Consider the following 20,040-nt stretch of genomic DNA (forward strand, 5'->3'; position numbering starts at 1 on the left):
GCTTCTGGAAAAGAAGAGCTTAGCTGGTTTTGAAGAGTAAAATAAGCACAGCACATTCTTGCCTTGCGTCATTGCATGCTGTTTCCTCTGTTGGAAATATTCTCTACTTGCCCTCCATTTTAATTAAAGTATAATTGACCATTTGGGACAACATGGATGGACCTAAAGAATATTATGCTAAGTGAAATGTCAGAAAGAGAAAAACAAATACTGTATGATTTCACTACATGTGGAATCTAAAAAGCAAAACAAACAAAACAAACACATGTAGAAACAAAGGATAAATTGATGGTTGCTGGGGGGGTGGAGAACAGGTGGAAAAAGTAAAGGGGAATTAGAGGTACAAACCACCATGTCCCTTTTGTCCCTTTTGTTGACTTCTCCTCACCCTTCAGGTTTTAGCAATCTTGACCACCCAATCTGAACAAAGGGCCACCTTTGTTATTCTCTCGTGGATTGTTTTTTCTTCATACCACTTATGACAATGTGTAGTTGTATATTTACTTGTTTCATATCCATTTTCTCGCTAGATTAAGAGCTTCAAAAGGTGAGCTCAAGGCCAGGCACAAATGACTGGCAACTGGTAGTGGAGAGGCTTGAGCAGACCTGGGAAAGGCCTTGGAATAAGTGTGAGCAAGAATGAGGCAGCTGAGACAGATAGGTGGAGCCAGACTAGGGAGTAACAAAGACGGGAGGGGCCAGTTTCTGCAGATGCAGAAGAAGCACACAGCCATCTTTGTTGGGAGCTTACTATGTCTTTGCTATAAGCACTTACAGACATGATTCATTCCATCCTCACAACCTCCCTGTGAGGCAGGTACCATGATTATCCCCCTTACAGAGGATAAAGTTGGAGTTCAGAGAAGGGAAAGAATTGCCTGATAATCTAGTAAATGGGGATAGCGGGGTTCTCTCAAGAGCACTTCCCTGTTGGTGATCTCTGCTAGTGAGGTGGCATGCTTCCCTGGCACCCTTGGGGAGTGGGCTGCTTCAAAATAAGTCCTCTTTAAAAATAAGTTTCTGCATTTGGCCTTTTCAGGAGGTGTGTGTGTGTGTATGTCTCAAAATTAAGGGCACTGCCGAGAAAGCCTTCCAACAACATTAACTTGCCCAACACTACCAAGAACATATATTGAGTGCCTGTGTTGTAGGTACTGCTCTAAGCTCTTTCCATAACTACCTCATTTAACCTTCACATTCATCCCTCTTATAGATAAGGAAACTTGTATAGATGGATTAAGATCACGGCTAGTAAGCAGTGAAGCTAGAATTTCTACCTAGACTCCAGAACAGGCACTGTGGACAAGGTAAGCCAGTAGATGCCACTTTGAGACCCAGGACCCCATAGGAGGGAGCAGAGACATTGCCCACACACAAGGCCTTATCTCCTCTCTATACTTAAGTCCAGACTCCACACCTGTCCCCAGCCTCCTCCCTGATCTCTCTACTCCCCTCTTCCCATAACAGTGTTCCCTAGAGGAATCCTGTTAACACCAGAGTCAGATCACAGCCTCCCTCAGTTCCAAGCCCTTGGCTGGTTCCACCTCATTCAGAGTAAAGGTCAAAGTCTTCTCAATGGCTACCTCTTTCTGAAATATATAAAGAACTGATACAACTCAACACCGAACATACAAAAAATTCAATTAAAAAAATGGGCAGAGGACCTGAACAGACACCTCTGCCAAGAGGACATACAAATGGTGAACAGATATATGAAAAGATGTTCAATTTCACTAGCTATTAGGGAAATGCAAATCAAAACTACAGTCTTCACACCTGTTAGGATGGTGATTATCAACAGGATAGGTAAATAATACGTGTTGGAGAGGTTGCAGAGAAAAAAGGATTTCTCCTTCACTGCTGGTGGGAATGTAAACTGGTATAGCTGCTATGAAAAATAGGCCAGTGTTTCCTCAAAAAATTAAGAACAGAGTTATCATATGACCCAGCAATCCCTCTTCTGGGTGTCTACCCAAAAAACTCAAAAACATTCACTTGCAAGGATATATACACTGCTATGTTCATTGCAGCATTATTCATGGTGACTAAGACATAGAGACAACCAAAGTATCTTTTGATAGAGGATTGGATAAAGAGGGTGTGGTACATATATACTTGGAATACTACACAGCCATAAGAAAAGATGAAATACTGCCATTTGTGACAATATGGATGGACCCTGAGAATATTATTCTAAGCAAAATAAATCAGAACAAGCTAAGAACCATATGATTTCATTCATATGTGGGATATAAAACTGAAACTCAAAGACATGCACAACAGCATGGTGGTTATCAGAGGGAAGGCGGGGGAGAATAGTGAAAGAAGGTAAAGGGGGGCAAATACATGGTGACAAAGATGATTTGACTTTGGGTGGTGGGCACACAATGTAATGCATAGATCTACTATCATGTAAATGCACAGTTGAAACTTATATGATCTTATTAACCAATGTCAACCCAATGAATTTTATTAAAAAATGATTACCTCTTCAATTTCAACTCCTGCTATTTCCTCCCTGCTCCAGCCTCAGAGCCTTTGCACTACCGTTCCCTCTCCGTTGGGACACTCTATCCCCAGATATCCTCATGACTGAGGCTCTCACTTTCTTTGGGTCTCAGTTCATAGATCACATCTCAAAGAGCCCTTCCTGACCACCTGATTTAAAATTTCTTCCATATTATGCATGCTTCCCCTATCATTTTGGGGTCTCTACCTGCCTCTCCCTATACCCTTCTCTGGCTCCTCTCTTCTTTATTCCTTCACTCCCCTGTGTTTTTCTTCACAGTGCTCATCACCACCTGATATGTTTACTGTCCAACTAAACCCACAATGGATGTGAGCTCCCTAAAGAAAAAGATTTTGATGAACTTGTTCCACGTGGTATCCCCTGTGCCTAGACCAGGCATGACACAGGGTAGATATTCAGTAAATATTTGTTGAATGAATAAAGGAGTAAATTAGAGAGACAAGCTAAAACCAGAGGGTCTTGGGCATGATGCAGGCATGTTAGATTTGTGGATGCTAAAACAAGGGAGGTTTGGTGATGTAGGGAAAAAGCTGTTTGGAGTCCGACAGACTTGGGTCAAATTCTAACAATTCCATTTTACCATAATCTTTTTTTACATATGATTTTGTGTATGTGCTTAACACTCTAGGCCTCAGTTGCCTCATCTATAAAATGAAAACACTATCGACCTCAGGTTATAGTGAGGATTAAGTGAGATCATGAATGTGAAAGCATCCCATCTTCTGTAGGGATCATGATGGGTACTTACTAACTATGCCTTAAGACTGATTTCAGGTGACTCCTCAGGTCCAGAGATGTCTGAGGGAAGTTTTTCTCCGAAGGTAGAACATGGGACTGCTGGTGGCAAAGGAGAATTTAGGTGGTCTGTAAATGTAATTTGAACCATGCAGCGAGAAACTCTTTTCTTGATTTTTTAAAAAATCTTTCTGATTATGTTAAAGAGGAAGACTCAATTTCCATGCTGGTGTGCCTTGAATATCTCTCCCATACTTGCTAATTTCCCTTTTTTAACAAAGAGGATGCAGGAACTGCAGCCATCTATAATTGTAATACCATTGTAATACCATTTGTTTCTCAGTATGATTTCCTGGTACTTTCTATTTATGGGCAAGAGATTCTGGCTTTCCACTTTCAGAAGCAATATAAAATATTCTTAAAATACATTAAGAAAGTAAGCTAGCTTAAAGAAAAACATTAGTAATAGAGGAAGGAGAAGGCAGCTACATGCCATTGTGGAGGTGTCCCATGAGAGAAGTGTGGGAAGGAGTCTTAGCAACGGCTCTGCCTGCTGCCCGCGGTCCTGTCCTGGGGAACAGGGTCTAGGGTCTCCATCACCAGTTCTGGAGGCCTCAGGTTTACTTTTCCCTCCTCTTCCCACCCCACAACAAGGTGCCAGGGCAAAACCAAAACTGATTCTATCAAAAGAAGAATGAGGGCTTTGAAAAGCAGGGGTGGTCTGAGACATTGAGGTGACAGAAAATACTGGGGGTCAGGGCTTAGAAGTGAAGGCAGGCTGGGCTTGGACTTTGGCTCTACCGCACATTCACATGTACTCTCTGAACCTCAAGTTTTCTGTCTCTAAACAGGGTAATAATAAGACTGACCTCCAGGGCTGAGTGAGCCTTAAAGTGCTTCAAGTCCTATGCTGGACACGTAGAAAGCCTTTGATAGACTGGAGCTGCAATTATTATTATTATTATTATTATTATTAATTATTATTACTATTACTACCACCATTTATTATCATCATTAAAGGGTCAGAAATGGAATAACAGGGAGGTAGGAGCAGCTGAGGACAGACAGGGATTGTGTTAACATGGTAAGAGGTATTGAATGTTACAAGTTGCGGTGTGGGTGTTGGGGTGGAGAGAGAGACTGACTGGGAGACATTGAGAAAGGCAGATGGAAACTGGCTCCTCCTAACTGAGTGATGTATCGCAGTGATACGAGACAGTGGCAAGTGGGAGGGCCTCGGGCTCCTGGGAGTATAGAGGCAGCCATGCTTGCTAAGCAGGGATGAGACCTGGGGAGAATGCCTGAGTTCTACATCCTGAGCTGGGACCCAGGAGAGCATTATGCTGCTGACCTAGGCCTCCTGCCCTTGTGCTAACCCTTCCTCCCTTGCCAGTGCCCTCCTGGCCCCTGGGGGAGGCTGGGGGTTGGGTGGGGTGAGCTTGTACCATCCCAGCCCTCTCAGGAGGCCATGAACTCACACACATGTCCTCTCCATGATGGGTAAACAGGATGGCTGCCTGGGTCAGCCACTCCCTCCCTAGGTCTTTCCTTCCTACTCATTCCCTGGGGGTGGCTGGCCCGCCCAGCTCCCCTGCTCCACACCCAGCTTTCTTAGCCAAGAGCCACCAGGATGCTAACTAAGACACCTTGATGACCACTCTCAGGGGCGTGACCACTTCCTTCCCAGATGCTTGGGGTCCCTACTGAGAACTGAGACCAATCTTGTAGCTCCCAGGCTCTCTGTGGACTGGAAGGTATGGAAGAGGGTGAGGGCAATCACCTTTAGGAGACAGCATGGGAGAGGAGAGAAATGGGAGAGGCAAAGGCTAACTGAAACTGAGAGAAAGGCCAAGGAAGGACACTTGACTCCCATTCTGGTGCTCCCGACCTAGGCTGGCTAATACCTAGGGTGGGCCCTATTCCACTTGGTTCCCTATCTTTGCCCTGCTGGCAGGTCCCGGCCTGTGACTCCCCTCCACCTGCTGCCTCTAGGAGACACTAACAACCTATCTCTTCAGATGCCCCCATCCACACCCTGCGCCCCAAATTCCTAGGGTTAGGAAACTGGAACACTTTTGTACCCATCTCATTCCATTTCTCCCTCCCTCCCTGATGCACAAGCTCCCTCTCTGTTTCAACACAGACTCTGAGACTCACAATTACAACTCATTACCTTATCGGCGGCTGACCCTGAGTCAGTGCAGGGAGGGACTCTGGGCTGCCCAGCCCTGTCACCTTCTCCCAAGCTATGTTATAAGGAGTTGTGGCAGGGTGGAGGACTCTGGGAAGGCAGGGGAGTTGGGGAAAGGAGAGAGAAGTCTGCAGACTAGAGGGAGGGAAAACAAGAAATCAGAAGGAAGAAGAAAACAGAGGAGGGCAGACATACTCAGAGGAAGACAAGGGGCCAATAGTGGGAAGGGGCCAATTGGGTGGGAAGTGAGACAGAGATGAAGTTACAGGGGTCCCTGGCCTGCCTCCTGCTGGCCCTGTATCTGGGCAGTGGGGAGGCTGGCCCATTGCTAAGTGGAGGGGCAAGTGCTGAAACAGGTATTGCGGAGGCCATTGGCCAAGGGGTTGGAGAGGCAGCCAGCTCTGGAATCAGGGAGGCCATGGGCCCAGGGATGGGCGATGCCTTTGGCCATAGGGTCAGTGAGGCCATCCGCCAGGGTGTTGAAGCAGCAGCCCATGCTCTTGGAGACACTGGGAGTGAGGCTAGCAGACAGACTGAGAATATTATTCGACATGGAATAGATGCTGCCCACAGCTCCTGGCAAGGGATGCCCAGCAACAGTGATGCTTGGGTGAGTGGCTGGAAGGAAGCTGGGTGTGGAAATGGGAGGCTGTGTGCAGCGGGGTTGAGAGTCTTGGGGATCAGTTGAAAGGGTGAAGGAGTCTGTTATTTGTGACTGTCTGGGACAGTTTTCTTCCATATTATGCATGCTTCCCCTATCACTTTGGGGTCTCTACCTGCCTCTCCCTATACCCTTCTCTGGCTCCTCTCTTAGCTGTTCTGCCTGGCTCCCACCCCACTCCCATCACAGGATGAGAAGGTCACATACACTAAGTGCACGCATGTTGTCCTTGCAGGGAACCAATGGCCAGCCTCCATCTGGAGGCCATGGCATTTTTGGTTCTCACGGTGGCCTCGGATCCCACAACCAGGGCAATCCTGAAGGTCCAGGGACTCCCTGGGGCCGTAGACACTCTGGAAGCTCAGATGGCAGCTTTGGAACCAACTCTCAGGGAAGCTCCTGGGACCAGGGAGGCAACAGAGGGCCATATGACTTGGGGACCAATGCTCAGGTAAAGCAAGCACCCCAGCCCTGATCCTGCAACCTTCCTCCCTCAAGCCCACACTCTCCTTGCCTCCCTCAACCTTTGGATCCCACACTCAGTCTCACCCTCCCTGCAGGGACCTGTGGCTCAACCTGGTTATGGTTCAGTGAGGGGAAACAGCAACCCAAATATGGAGGTAAGAAGACGAGTCTGGGGAAGAAGAGGGTGTCTGGGTGTGTGTGACAGAAAGTGGGGGATACAAAGAGGAAAGAAAGTTGGGGAAGACAGGGCTTGAGGTAAGAGGCAAGATTGGCCAGGGAAGAGATGAGTGTGGGTAAGAGACTAGGGAGAGAGGGATGTAAATCAGACGGGAATGGGGGAGATACAAGTGAGGAAAGAAAGCCAAGCTATAAGCAGGAGCGCCTGGCCTGTGGCAATGGCTCTAACTGAAATCTCAAAACTCACCTGCCCCATTTCCTCCGCAGTGCACCAACGCCCCGCCCTCTGGTTCAGGTGGAAGCTCTAGCAACTCTTGGGTAAGAGGATGGGCAACCTGAGGCACAGGGAGAAAAGAGAAACTCTGCTCCCCTCGGACTGGGCAGGGATTATGCCCGAGCCGGAGCGCAAGGGGATGGAGGAAAGCAGTGTTGGTGTTCCCATTTTTAGTCCTCGCTCGGGTCTGTTCCTTCCCCTCAGGGAAGCAGCGGCAGCGGTGGCAGCAGCGGTGGCGGCAGCGGCGGCGGCAGCGGCGGCGGCAGCGGTGGCAGCGGCAGCGGCAGCGGCAGCGGCAGCGGCGGCGGCAGCGGCGGCGGTAGCAGCGGTGGTGGCAGCGGTGGCGGCGGCAGCGGCGGCGGCGGCAGCGGCGGCGGCGGCAGCGGCGGCGGTGGCAGCGGCGGTGGCGGCAGCGGCGGTGGCAGTGGCAGTGGCAGTGGCAGCCCCGGAGGCGGTGGCAGCAGCAGCAGCAGTTCTGGGGGCAACTGGGTGAGTTCTGCTCCTTTGTTGAAGGCACAGATGGGACTGAGGTCCCTGGTGGTCCCTGCTAAGGACATGCGCTCCAAGGTCTTCCTGAAAGCTGCCAGCCTTGGCGTGGGTGGCGTGGGTAGCATCACTGGCAGTTGTCATCCTGCGGCTCCTTCAGCTTCTGTTCCCCACCTACCCAGCCCCACCAAGCAGGGTTCCTTAGATATGCACTCCAATCTTTCCAGAAGAGGTATCTTCGCTACTTTCGATCACTCTGTCCCTTATCTCTCTGCTCCTGTGGAGATGGTCTATCTCCTGTCACCCTGTTCCTGAAGTCGTGGCAACTTGGCAACTCTGACTACAGCTGGGGGTGACAAATGGAAGAATAGAAGTGGGCACAGAAAAATATGACACTTGTTAGGGAAGTTCCCGGAAGAATGGGGGCAAACCCGCGCACGTGGAGACTTAAGGACATTTACAGAGCTATGGTGCAGATGAACCAATAAATAGAGTGCACACATGAAGCCCTACCGCCACAGGCGAAAGGGCAGGGAGGGGGCCACAACCTGGCAGCCAAATTAGGGGGCAGATCCAAGAGGGGCCTTGCAGAGAGAGAGCACTGCTGGCTTCCTTAAGGGTCTGAGAAAGGCGTCAGGCAAGAGGAGGGAAGCAATGAGAACAAGACAGATAACATAAGCTGCTTTAATTTACTGCTCCTTGTTCTACCTGCTTTTACCCCACCTAAGAGTGACCCTTAGAAAATTCTAGGAAGTTTGATCAGGCTCCCTTCTAGTGGCCCTCCCCCCTTTCCAGGTCCAGGAGAGGGGGAGAAGAGAGGAAAGCCAGGGGCAGGGCAGAATAGGCCCCAGCCTGCCCTCGGTCTCAGTGTCATGGCTTTTGTGCAGTTAGGCTCCAGAGGCCTTTTCACCCTTGTCATGTAGTGAGAAGTGGGGAGCAACAGCTCAGAGTTGGCAAATTATCCCACATTTCCAAAAACACTTGGCCACACCTGGTCTTCTCTGTGTTCCCAAAAACTTCTCTCAGTGAACAACTGGCTGAAGATGGGAAGGCATGGAGGTTGGGGAGAGGGGGGTTCGACACACACACACACACAGCCCCCGTGGCTGGAACTCTTTGGTTCCTTCCAAGTCGTTTTAAGACACCAGATGGACTCTTGCTTTCTCTTATAGGAATATGGTGCAAGCTCTTCCTCAGGTAGCAGCGGAGGAAGTGGAAATAAACCTGGCGTGAGTGTCTAGTGTTCACACCTGCACAGATCTCCCTCAGTCCGTGAGAAGGAAAATAAGAGGCCCCTCAAATGATGGGACAGTGACAGCTGGGACTGAGAATGGGGGTGGACTGCTGCTGAGGTGGGCTGATGTGGGTTAGCCTTGGGGTCAGACAGCTGCAGTTCGAAGGCCGGAATTGGTATCTGGGTAGGGACTGAGAGTAAGTCTTCTCTTTCTCTCTCCCACAGTGTGACAACCCAGGGAATGAAGTCCGAGTATCTGGAGGATCTGGGGGTCAGGTGAGAGCCAAACTTGTGGTTACTATAGTTCACAGGTGGCAAACGCAGGGCCTGCAGGACAAATCCGGCCCTCCACCTTGTTTTATCAGCCCGGCACCTTGTTTCTACCCAGCGGCAGCACTGAGCTCCTTGTCCCTAGTTAAGGAGCAGTTACATTTATACAGTCCTAAAATTACATTCAGCCCTTTGAAGGCAACTGCAAGGCTGATGTGGCCCCCGGTGAAAATGAGTTTGACACCCCTGCTATAATAGTTCATCATGGCAGCTGCCCACTCCTCCTAACTCAACTCTGCTCAGCCACACTCCTAATACTAACCTCTATCCCAGCTCCAATTTACAATTTAGGGGGAGAAATCAAGCACAAAAAATTACTAACAATCTCCAAAGTAATAATTAATTACAAATTATTTGCGAATACCCCACTTTATACCACAGATGGGGCTGTGAAAAATTGTTAAAAAACCAGTCCTTTTAGAAACATAATCATTTCAAATGACCTATACCTGGCCTATAAACAGAATTCAGTGACCCCTTTGACATAGTTTTGAATTCATACATTCCCCTCCTGGTTATTCTGGAAATTTGGCCTTTCTGTCAGTACCTGCAACACTGCCAGAGGAAGTGTTACACTATTGTCCACATGAATCACCTAGAGGTCTTACGCAAATTCGGCTTCTGATTCAGCAGCTCTGGGGTTGAGGCTGAGATTCTGGTTTCTAATAAGGTCTGGGTGAGGCTGCTGCCGCTGCTGCTCTGTGCCCTGGTGTGAGAGTCACCCGCAGGGTGAGGACCACGACCCTATGCTGCTGTGTCCACAAGGCTCTCTGAAGAGCTCCTAAAATATTGCGGATACTCACCTTTTATGGATAGATAGGTTTTAAGAAAACTTCTCCCAGTTTGTAGCTATTTTTAGTTTTTTACATACCAAAATCTCTTTTTCTATGGTTTCTGCTCTTGATAATGAAAGTCTTTATTTTCTTCTAGCACTACCAATTCTTCTGTAATTTCATTGTTAAATTTAACTCTTTAATCCACCTGGGCTTTACTTCGTTGTGTACTGTCTAGTCCCACTCCTTGATCCAACTAGGCAGACCCTACACTTCAGATCAGATCTGTATGCTTCCTCATGAGGGGAAAGCAGATGAAAACAGAAGGAAGGAAACTGGCAAGTTATAAATAAGTTTTGCCCCCCCAAAACTTAACTGGTATTGCAGCCCCGTGTATTGAATCATGTCTACTACTGATTTAAAATATCATTTATAAATACCTTAATATTTGAGGAGAGCTTCTGGGAGCTCAGGGCTTCTGGGAGTTCTATTTTGTTAAATTGATTAATCTGCTCTGGGACAGGAATCACACTGCTTCATTTATGGTACTTTACAGTACACTCATATCTGCCGGTAGAAGGCCTCCCTTGCTGATCATCTTTTCCAGTATTTTCTTACCTATTCTTAGACATTTATTCTTCCAAATGAACTTCAAGATGATTTCGACAAGTTCCAAAAGAAAATTCCATTAGGACTTCAAGAAGAATTGTATTAAATCATACATAAATTTGCAGGGATGAACCAAGGATCTAAAACAATGATCTGTGTTTTACTGTCTTGTCCCTCAGGGCTTCAGAGGACAGGGAGGCTCCAGAGGATCTGGTGACATCAGGGTAAGGAGACATGTCTTGAGTAGGGACTGTGGCAGCAGTGAGTGGGGGTGGAGGTCAACTCTCCAGCAGGAACACTAACAAAGCAGATAGTCCCACATCCTGGCCTGGTCCAGGTTTTAGCTCTGGGAACAAAGAGGTGATGATAGGCTGGGATCCACACCAAACAGTGAAGGCAGGGCTCTAGAGGAGCTGACCTCTATGTAGGAGGAGACTAGGCCGTCTACTTCTGTGCCACCTCTGCTGCCCCTGACTCTCCAGCTAGCATTACCTTTCTGACCAATGCAAAACATCAGCCCAGACTGGTCCTGCAGCTTGAATCAGTTCAGTACAACAGCCTGGATGGTTCCTGCTTCAATACCAGGGGAAAATTCTCTGGTGGCAAAGGCCCTTCCTATTGAATTTTGGGCAGCTTGTAGACATGAATAGAAACAAAGGTGGTTGTGGTACTAATCAGCATTATAAGTGAGCAATAACCTGATCCACAAGGGGGTAAAACAAAAGTTGCTAGGGAAGACAGAGCTATCCAGAGAGAAGGGCCTCTCTCAGGGTCTTGGGAAGTCCTTAGTCATATTCCTGTTTCAGTCCCTTGATACGGGAATCCTTCACCTACATCTCACCCCACATCCTGCCTGCTTCCCACCAACTCTTCTCCATTTCCTTCCTCTCTCCTCAGGAAACAGGCAAGGAGGGTAGTCACCTCCTTGGGAGCTTCCAAGGCAATTATCAGGTGAGCAGGAATGGCTTTAGGGGAAGGGATGGTAGGCTGCGGGGACAGAATGCAAAGGGCCTGGAAAAAGGAATAGAAATATCAGTTCCTTCTTGCCAGCTGCTCTGAATCTGTCTCGGATGACTACCAGGAGACCAAACAGGGGCCTGGGAGCCCCATGATCCTCCTTGATTCATCCATTCTCTCCCTCCTTCCAACTGCAGTCACAGATATATTACCTCTGTGAGGGAAAAAGCAGACAAAAATAACAGAAGAATGGCCAAGGGGATATTTTTAAAAATCATACTTAAGAAGGCAGTGTTGAGAAGTAGAAAGGAAATGAATTTTGAGTTAGAAATGGGAGTTCGAACGCCAGCTGGGTCACTTGTCATCTGTGCATCTTAGGCATGTCAGTTGACCTCTGTGAGCCTGGCCTTCCTCTTGGGTAAAATAGGGCCAGTGAAGCCTAACTTTCTCACCCCGCCCCCCGCAGATACTACATAATCCCACCAAGGGGGCTCAGGGTCCAGACACTGAAGTCCGACATGGAGACAGGTCCTGAGGCAAGCTGCTGGACAGCTCTTAGTTTCAGTTTCCTCATCTGAAAAATGGACATATTCCACAAAAGAACATAGCAGGCTAAGGCACAGAGCCTGGCCAATAGTGGGACTACACTGAGGAGTGGGTAGGCTTATTGTAGGAAGCAAGTGATGAGTCATTCCAGGAAGACTTTCTGGAGGTAGGGTTCTTAGGTGCTCAGTAACGAAGAGAGGTGGCTTTCTAGAGGGTACATGGTGCTCGAGCAAAGGCAAAGATGAGTGGGCCAGGAGCAAGCTGATGGATGATATGGATGGTGTGCATGACGAAGTGCATAAGCCTTGAACAGAAGTCTCCTTCTTCCCCATCCAGGGACAAGGGTCCAGTGGGGGAGGTGAAGCTGTCAGTGGAATCAATAACTTGGTGAGTGGAGGCATCACCCCACCTTGGTCTGGGACCCTCCAGACACCCTTAGCTCCTGCCCCTGCCTCATGCTCACAAAATGGGTTCTTACGCATTCTGTTTGTCATTGGTTCCTTAGAACTCTCAGACATCTCCTGGGCTCTTCGACTTCGACACTTTCTGGAAGGTGAGTTCAGCAAGACTGCTCTGCTTATTCTCTCTTGGAAAACCAAAACCCTGTTCCTTGTTCCCACAGGATGAAGTCCTCTTTCTATAACAACCTTTGTTGGTGACCCTTGACCTCTCTCATCCTGAGGCTCTGTGCCAATTACATTATGATCCAATTTAGCCAGTCTCATTTTTTTTTTTTCTCTGCAGAACTTTAAGTCCAAGCTGGGTTTCATTAACTGGGATGCAATAAACCAGGTAAGGGCTGGAAGGCCATGCCATTCGATCTTTGTGGGAGAAGAATATAGAGAAGAAAGCTAAACTTCTGCTTCGTGAACTAAGGAAATAATAATGATGGCAATGAAGAGCATTTTGGCCAGTGCTTAAAAAAATAAAGACAACAAGGAGGAAGTACAACAGAGATCTAAAAAGAGAGAGAGAGTTTGTAAACAGTTGGGAGTTGGGGATGAGAAATGAATGAGCCTCTTTCATATTTTAATGTGCAGACCCAAACAGGTCTGAACCAGTTTCCCCTTTGAGACCTGGAGGTTAATGGGAGAACAAGTAGGTGTAATCCTCAAGAAACCAGAGAAGCAACAGAGGCCGGGGTCAGGGATGGACTGAATAGTCAGGTGGAGCTAAAAGGCCACATGAGGACTGACATGGAGAGAGGAGGAAAGAAGAAGTGAGTATCTGCTGAGTGCCTCATGGGTGCCCTGTACATACATAATCTTAGGGGGCACTTGGGGGCTTGGACCCCTTTCTTCTTCCTCCCTGCCCACCCCTTTCTCTTGTAGGGGAGCCCGTGGCCAGGGTGACATAACACCAGAATAGTAGAGGGAGTGGACTAGAAAGAAAGAGAAGATGAGGGCAGACAACCCAAGCAAATACCAAAGGTGGAAGCTGTGATTGGCAGCCCAATGAAATGTTTTGTTTGATCCATTTAAAAAAGACAACAACAATGTGAATTAGTTGCCAAAGTTTAAAAATTGATAGACTTCACAAAATGACTTGGATTTCTGACTTCTCTTGAAAAAATTGGCAACACAGGGCTACTTTCCACGGGCTACATAAACTGAAGTGAGTGAGTAGTAGCTTTTTATTGCCATGGGGCTTGCTCTCCAGCGGCCAAACTCCCCTTGCCCAGCACCTGACCGACCCCTGCGTGCGGTTTAGTTTCTAACTTTTAACTTGAATGATTGGACACTAGGATCCTGCTCTCCAAAACTTGTGGGGGAAAGGAGGTGGTGGTAGGAAGAGGCAAAGGGACAGCCCAAACTTCAGGGAGAGTGGAAAATAGTAGATAAGAGATGTTTCCAGATGCAGCACAGTTCTGGTTTGCACAAACTAAATAAACATGATAGAATGTTTCTGTTTTAGAGAGACCAGTCTCTGGAGCAGCAAGACTCCTAACTGTGAATCATGGGGAGGCCAGACCCCTGAGCATGGGGGACTTGTGGCCTAATGGGAGAAAAGGGGCACATACAGACACTTCCCAGGGGGTCCAGGACAGACAGCAAAGTATTTTTGCACATCCGGCGGGGGCAAGAGGTGAAGTAAAGTGTGTGCATGAAAATAGGCAGGATTCATTTAGGGTGGCTTCCTGGAAGAGCAGATCTCAGAAGAGAGGCAGGACAGAGTTGGGCAGAGAAGAGAATGGTGAGCCCCATCTCCTTCATAGTCAGGAATGAGGGGTTAAGAACTTCCTCCAGAGTGAGGAGTGAAGACAGGGGTACTATACACAACATTCCTGGCAAGTTATGGGGGTTTTCAAGCCCAAGCTGGAATACCTGGATTTGACTGGATGATAGCAGTGGGCAAAAAGGTCCCTGCAGATTTCTGGAGCAGGGGTCTAATCTAACCTTGATTTGGCCCGTTACTCCCAGAAGTCCTATTCCTCAAGCTCCCTCTTAGAGCCTATTTTTTTCCCCAGGATGAGAGGAGCTTTCCCATCCCATGACCTCCAGACAAGGAGCTGGCAGATGGTTGGGAGCTTCCCACCCCTTCTAAAAACAACACTATCTCAACACTAATCCCAACCTTTGCCCTTGCAATTAATCTTAGCCGCCCCACACTCCTTGTCTCTGCCCTTTTCTTACATCTCCACTGTTAGCCCAGGGGTGCTTGGAAGGGGTGACTTCAGCCCCACAGCTTTGGGAAATGGGCTGGAGGTGGCATGGCAGGAGAAGAGGCAGGAAGCTCTGAGTGCAGGTCTTCATCCTGGGGTTTTGCTGCAGTTATGTTCAGCCACAGAAGGGGGAAATGGGATGGAGAACACTGTATGTGTGCTAGGGGCGGGAAAGATGGTTAATGGCTCCATAGATCTAGTGTCTCTCTTCTTCTGCTTGCAAAAATAGTTTTCTAGTCCATAAAGACACCCAGCTTCCCCTTCCAAACCTTGGTCACAGTGCAATTCTGAAAAATGGTGGGAGCAGGAGTAGGGGCTTAGGTGATCAGGGGGTCAGACTTCCTGCTAACCTGCTCCCCACTTTTCATCCACAGGGCCAACTCCCATCTCCCAGCACTCGAGCCCTCCTCTACTTCAGCCGACTTTGGGAGGTAGGACAATTCTCATTTTTTGAAAAACTGGGATCCTGGTCATCCTGTCCCTCTCTCTATCTCCCTCAAGGCAGCCAACCCCCCTCTTTCAAGTAGCTTGAGCCTACCTTTCACAAAATCCCCCCCTTTTTATTTTCAAGATGGGTAATATCACCCAAATCTTATCACTAATACCACCAGGAATTCTAACACCCTTAATAAGCTTATCTTCATCTACCTTCAACCACACCCCGGTTCCTAAACCCATTCTTATATGTGGTCTTGAAACTTTCCCAGTAAGCTGCTGCACTCCACCCTCTGAATTCTGTCTCCCTGTGGCCCACTCATCTCTCCTTCTTCCTCCAGGATTTCAAACACAACACTCCTTTCTTGAACTGGAAAGCAATTATTGAGGTAAGGGTGGCAGAACCTCTTGTTTCAAGGTCAGGAAGCTCATCCCTGGGGAGGTGGGGTTCTGGGTTCTTGGCAATGGCTTGCATATTCTGTCACAGTTCCACATCCTCTCAGCTGAGGGAGGGTGCCTCCCTCCTTCCCACTTTCCTTTATGCAACACTGAGTGGGAGTGGGGTGGGAGAGAGAAGCTGTGAGTCACTGAAGAAGGAGCAGGGCAGCAGGTCCTCCCTAGAATAAAAGCCCAGGCCGAGGGTTGGGGCCCTGACAGGCACAGGAACATGAAGCTGGCTACTGTCTCTGCTCTGCTGCTGCTCCTGCTCCTACTGGGCTTTGCCTGGCCCGGAGGGAGCCGCAGCTGGCTGGGTATTGCAGGGTGAACAGGTAGTGGGGACAATGAGGTAAGGAAGGACCTCAGAACTGGAAAGGGGGGCACTAGGGAGGAAGGCTGAAGGGAAATAGCAGGTTGGGGGTAGGGAGTCAGGTCATTGTCAAGTGTACGCATCTACCTACACTATGCATTTCATAGGGTCTGAATATCTGGGTTCTGGGAAGGATGGGCAGGACCTCTGGGTTTTCCAGAAAGCCACGCCTCAATTCTGCATGATCAGTGGCCTTTGGGTATCAGATCCCTTAGCACTGAGGCAAGGGTTGCTCACTCACTCATCCACATGGGGCAGGTATCTGAGGCTGGATGGGGTGAGGCATTCAAAGAAGGAGGCCAAGGCCTTCCAGCTGAGTGTTGTCATGCACCAGTGTGGCCACATCACCTGATTCTTCAAGAAAAGTTAGAAACCTGATTTTTAATTGCTCACAACTAAATTAATTAAAAGAATGCAAACCAAGTAAAAAATGTCTAGAGGCTTGTCGTCAACCAGTTTGTGACCTCAGTGTTAGGGCTAATAGTGGGCTTAACACTCAATGGCAGGTGAGGAAAAGGTAGAGGGTTGAGTCAGAGTTAAGAAGAGCATGCACGTGAGTGTATGAGAGATGGTGGTGATGGTGTTCCTAGTAGAGAAGTGATGATGGAAGAAACTTAACTTTTCTCCCACTGCTTAGAAATTTCCCCTTGCCTCAACTGGGGGAGGGGAGGTGGCAAGTACATCTACGGTGTGTCTTAAGTACCTTCATCTGCTTCCTTGTAGTTCTTCCTTTTCTTTCCCTTTGACCCTGAGGTAATGTTATACACTTCACTTTGCCTCTGTGGGAACAGCATTTGTGAACAGGGATAACAAAGCCTGTGATAGAAGTGGGGTTTGGTGTCAGCAGAAGGTGGACTGGGGCCAAAGGGCCTGTGTGGGCACCCCACATTTGTCATTCTAGCTTGGTCTCAGGCCAGGCTGCCAACGTTCCAGGTGCCTGGATGTGGACGGTGTTGCTAAACCCAGATCTCTACTCTTATTCCCCAACACTGAGTGTGGAAATCTGCCTGTATCTATCTGGGCCATCAGTTTCCTCTAGGCTCACTGTCTTCTCTGTAGGCAGCACTTATCATGGACCCCAGAGACGGGTGGGATGGGGTGGGTGGGATGCTGGTGCTCCAAATGGAGGGCAGAGCTTAGGCAGCAGGATGTTGGAGTCCCAAAAGTCTGACAAGGCCTGAAGGACCATGGAGACACCCTAACTGTGGCTCCCTCTTTCTTACAGGGTGTTAATCCATCATCATCACTCCAGAAGAGGGCGGGCAGTGCTGGTCAGGTAAGCCTATGCCCTCAAACTGATCTCGGAGGCTCTTGATCCCTCTCAATCTTGTTCCTGAGTCTGGCCAATCTGAAATTCTCTTCCTTCACTCCTCTGCTCTGTAAATTTTCTCAGCCTGGTGCGGGATGGCCAGAAGTACCAGCTGTAGCTTCTAAGGTAAGCTATCTGCCATGTGACCACCTGATTTAGACCTCACTTCTTTCTCTGATCTCCTTCCCTCACCTCCCATGTAACACTTGAGTTGGGAGAGGGGAGGAGGCAGAGCCATGTGGGCTAGGACCATAAAGAAGTGAGGGTGTGGGCTATGGGTGGCTGAAGGAGATTCTAGAAAACACATGACACAGGGGCGGGGTGGGGAGTGGGCAGGGGAAGCAAGGGCTCTGAGAAATGTCCAGCCAGGGCGGGGAAGTGGGGTGTTAATTCCAGAGCAAAATGCCTTCATTCCTTCTGTGCTGCCCTGCCTCCACCCACTACCCACTGTCCTCTACTTTCTCCTGCAGAACTATAATTATAACCAGCAGGCATATCCTACTCCCTCTAGTGGGCAATACTCAGCCAAGATCCCTGCTAGGGTAAGACTGTCCTGTTTTCCCACTGGGGTCTCTGCATGGAGGGGAGGGGGGAAGCTTTTGCTACCAAGGTCCTCTATGTGGGTTAGCTAGAAGGTTGAAGGCTCTTCACGCCCACACTCAGAAAAGGTTACAAGAAAGCAGTGGCTACATCACAGAGAAAACCGGGAACCACTACTCTCTGAAAGAGAAATATGCTCCTCAGAAAAATCACATGAAACATGGCAGAACAAAGAGCCTTCCTTTGTAGTATCCGCTCTCTTCCTCTTTAACTGCTGTCCTTCTGGGGGTGCTGGAGGTAGAGGGGGAGTAGGATAGGTGAGGCTAGCTTAGGAACTCTTGGTTGGTGGGAAATAAATGCCTCATTCCATAAAGGAAATAAAAGGAAGGATATTTGAGAACTTTGCTGCATTCAGTTGCAAAGAAAGCAATCTTAATTTAGTAATAAATGTGCCAAACACTAATTGGGCTGGTGAAGCAAACAAGTGGTATTTCCTTCCACCTCTCAGAACAATAAAACCCTGACCTCACAGAGAGTCCTTCCACTGAGAGATCAGAAACTCTCTGCTGACAGGAGGTGAAGAGGCAGTTCATACTACTTGTGGGTATCCACTTTGCCAATTATTGGTGGCCAGTTTCCATCCACCTCGTAGGCAGAGGGGGACCTACTTATTCTTGTTCACTCCCTGTGGGCAGTGTGTGCTAAGGGACCACATTCATGTCATCTTGGGTAAAATGTATTTAGGATGATAAGTTCTGCTGTGAAAAGAATTCCATGGACTGAATGTCCCTGGTCATTGAGGTAACCTGGTCTGAGCCTGCCCCTTCCACTGGGTCCTTCCTGAGCTCTACGGACATGGCAGGATTCAGACAGGTCACTGTAGTCTCCACATCACCTACTCTGATCTTCTCTTTACAGGGGGGAGTCACAGTTTCTTCCTCGGTAAGTACTGGGGCAAAGAAAATCCAGCTTGTGAGAGAAGGGGCCTGAGGCCAGAGGTTGTGCAGGGGACAGTGTGATGTCTACTCAGACATTCTCCCTGTCCCGCAGGCTTCCCGGGCGCAACCTGGCCTGCTGCAGTGGGTGAAGTTTTGGTAGGTGAGTGTTAGAGTGAGCCCTGCTCAGTTACATCCAAGAGTTGAGGCATGGTCACCCAGGGGCAGGGCTGGGGTCATGGTATTTCCTTTGCTCTGGGTGGATGCTCCAAAGGCAGAGGAAGGGAACCCAGTGTGGGGTTGTGGAGAAAAATTCATAAGATATGACCTACTCAGAAAGCATCTGCGAGCTGAGTGAAGGCCTGATAGAGTGGGACCATGCAGGGACAGAAGGAGCAGAAGAATGGCACACTAGGTTAAGGAGAAGGACTGGATGGGAACTGTGCAGGGAAACTGTAGAGAGGTGAGCCTTTCAGGTGTAAAACGTCAGAGGCAGGAAGAAGTGAGTCCTCCCCCGCAAAAAAGAAGTGAGTCCTAGTGGCAGGGAGAGGTAATAGATTAACTTGGCAGAGGGACACAACCTGTTTTGGGGGATAGCACAGTGAGGGATGGGAGGCGAGATGGGTGAGACACAAGGAACTGCGGGAATGCAGAAACTGGACAGAAGGCTACCTGGTTTCAAGTCACAATCTACCATTTGCTTTTCTCTTTTCTTCTAGAAAATTACCCCCAAACACGCCTGAGGCCCTGAAAAACTTCAGTCTTCAAGGAGCCTGACTGTGCCCTTCCCCCAGCTTTCCCTCTGTGCCAGGCTTGGTCTGGGTGTTGATATCTGCTCTTTCTAGATTGGGGTCCTTGTCTGTCTGTCCTTGTTTCTTCGGACTGTATGTGGTGTCTGCTTGACCACCAGCCTCATTGAATAAACCAGCCACTTTCTCTATCTACTCCATTTGTGACCTGAAGTCACTGACAATCCTTCAGGAGAAGCTTCCCACGTTTGAATTTCTCTGTGGAAATAAAACATGGATCTCATTTCTCTAAGATTTCTTTACTACTATACTGATGGCCTGGATCAGGGAGGGTGGAAGAGTGATTTAGGGACAGATAATCTGCCTTCCTCTTGAGATTGATGTGCAAAATGGTTGGCTGAGAGAGATAAGACCTGAGTAGTCCTGACAAGAAGTAGCTAGTGGATCTTATTAGGTCTCAGTTTCCCCATCTGTAAGAAATGATCTTTGCCCCACCTATATCTGCATACCACCATGCTTACTGCCCTTGAAGCAGCCACAAGTGTTTTGCTAGCCTGAAAAAGCAATGAGGGGGCTATTCAAATAGGAAAGTGGGAGTAAAGAGCCTGTTCAAAGGGAAGAGACCAGTCCCAGA

General features: G+C 48.5%; 1 protein-coding gene across 10 annotated transcripts; it reads left to right on the forward strand.

Annotated features, from left to right (window-relative positions):
* The first annotated feature begins 4,982 nt into the window (after nucleotides 1-4,982).
* On the forward strand, nucleotides 4,983-19,677 carry DMKN (dermokine). Of its 10 annotated transcripts, none has more exons than XM_053915379.1 (20): nucleotides 4,983-6,066; nucleotides 6,353-6,568; nucleotides 6,678-6,737; nucleotides 7,027-7,077; nucleotides 7,238-7,522; nucleotides 8,692-8,748; nucleotides 8,979-9,029; nucleotides 10,645-10,689; nucleotides 11,363-11,416; nucleotides 12,305-12,355; nucleotides 12,474-12,521; nucleotides 12,713-12,760; nucleotides 15,005-15,061; nucleotides 15,407-15,454; nucleotides 17,099-17,149; nucleotides 17,267-17,308; nucleotides 17,653-17,724; nucleotides 18,641-18,664; nucleotides 18,773-18,816; nucleotides 19,377-19,677. In XM_053915379.1, coding segments are annotated over exons 1-20 (1,659 nt in total). In that variant the 5' UTR covers nucleotides 4,983-5,712; the 3' UTR covers nucleotides 19,378-19,677. The 10 variants fall into 10 exon arrangements, with proteins under 10 accessions (XP_053771354.1, XP_053771357.1, XP_053771355.1 ...); XM_053915382.1 differs by having other exon boundaries at nucleotides 6,428-6,568; nucleotides 18,773-18,820; XM_053915378.2 differs by having other exon boundaries at nucleotides 4,984-6,066; nucleotides 18,773-18,820.
* The last annotated feature ends 363 nt before the right edge of the window (nucleotides 19,678-20,040 follow it).

The sequence above is a fragment of the Desmodus rotundus genome, chromosome 12 (assembly GCF_022682495.2).
Source record: "Desmodus rotundus isolate HL8 chromosome 12, HLdesRot8A.1, whole genome shotgun sequence".
In the NCBI taxonomy this organism is placed as follows: domain Eukaryota; kingdom Metazoa; phylum Chordata; class Mammalia; order Chiroptera; family Phyllostomidae; genus Desmodus; species Desmodus rotundus.

Excerpts from the sequence above, each read along its gene's own strand:
- DMKN (XM_053915378.2), top strand. The coding sequence starts at position 5,713 with ATGAAGTTACAGGGGTCCCTGGCCTGCCTCCTGCTGGCCCTGTATCTG. Across the intron at positions 6,067-6,352 it reads CCAGCAACAGTGATGCTTGG|GGAACCAATGGCCAGCCTCC; the intron begins GTGAGTGGCTGG and ends TTGTCCTTGCAG. Across the intron at positions 12,522-12,712 it reads ACTTCGACACTTTCTGGAAG|AACTTTAAGTCCAAGCTGGG; the intron begins GTGAGTTCAGCA and ends TTTTCTCTGCAG.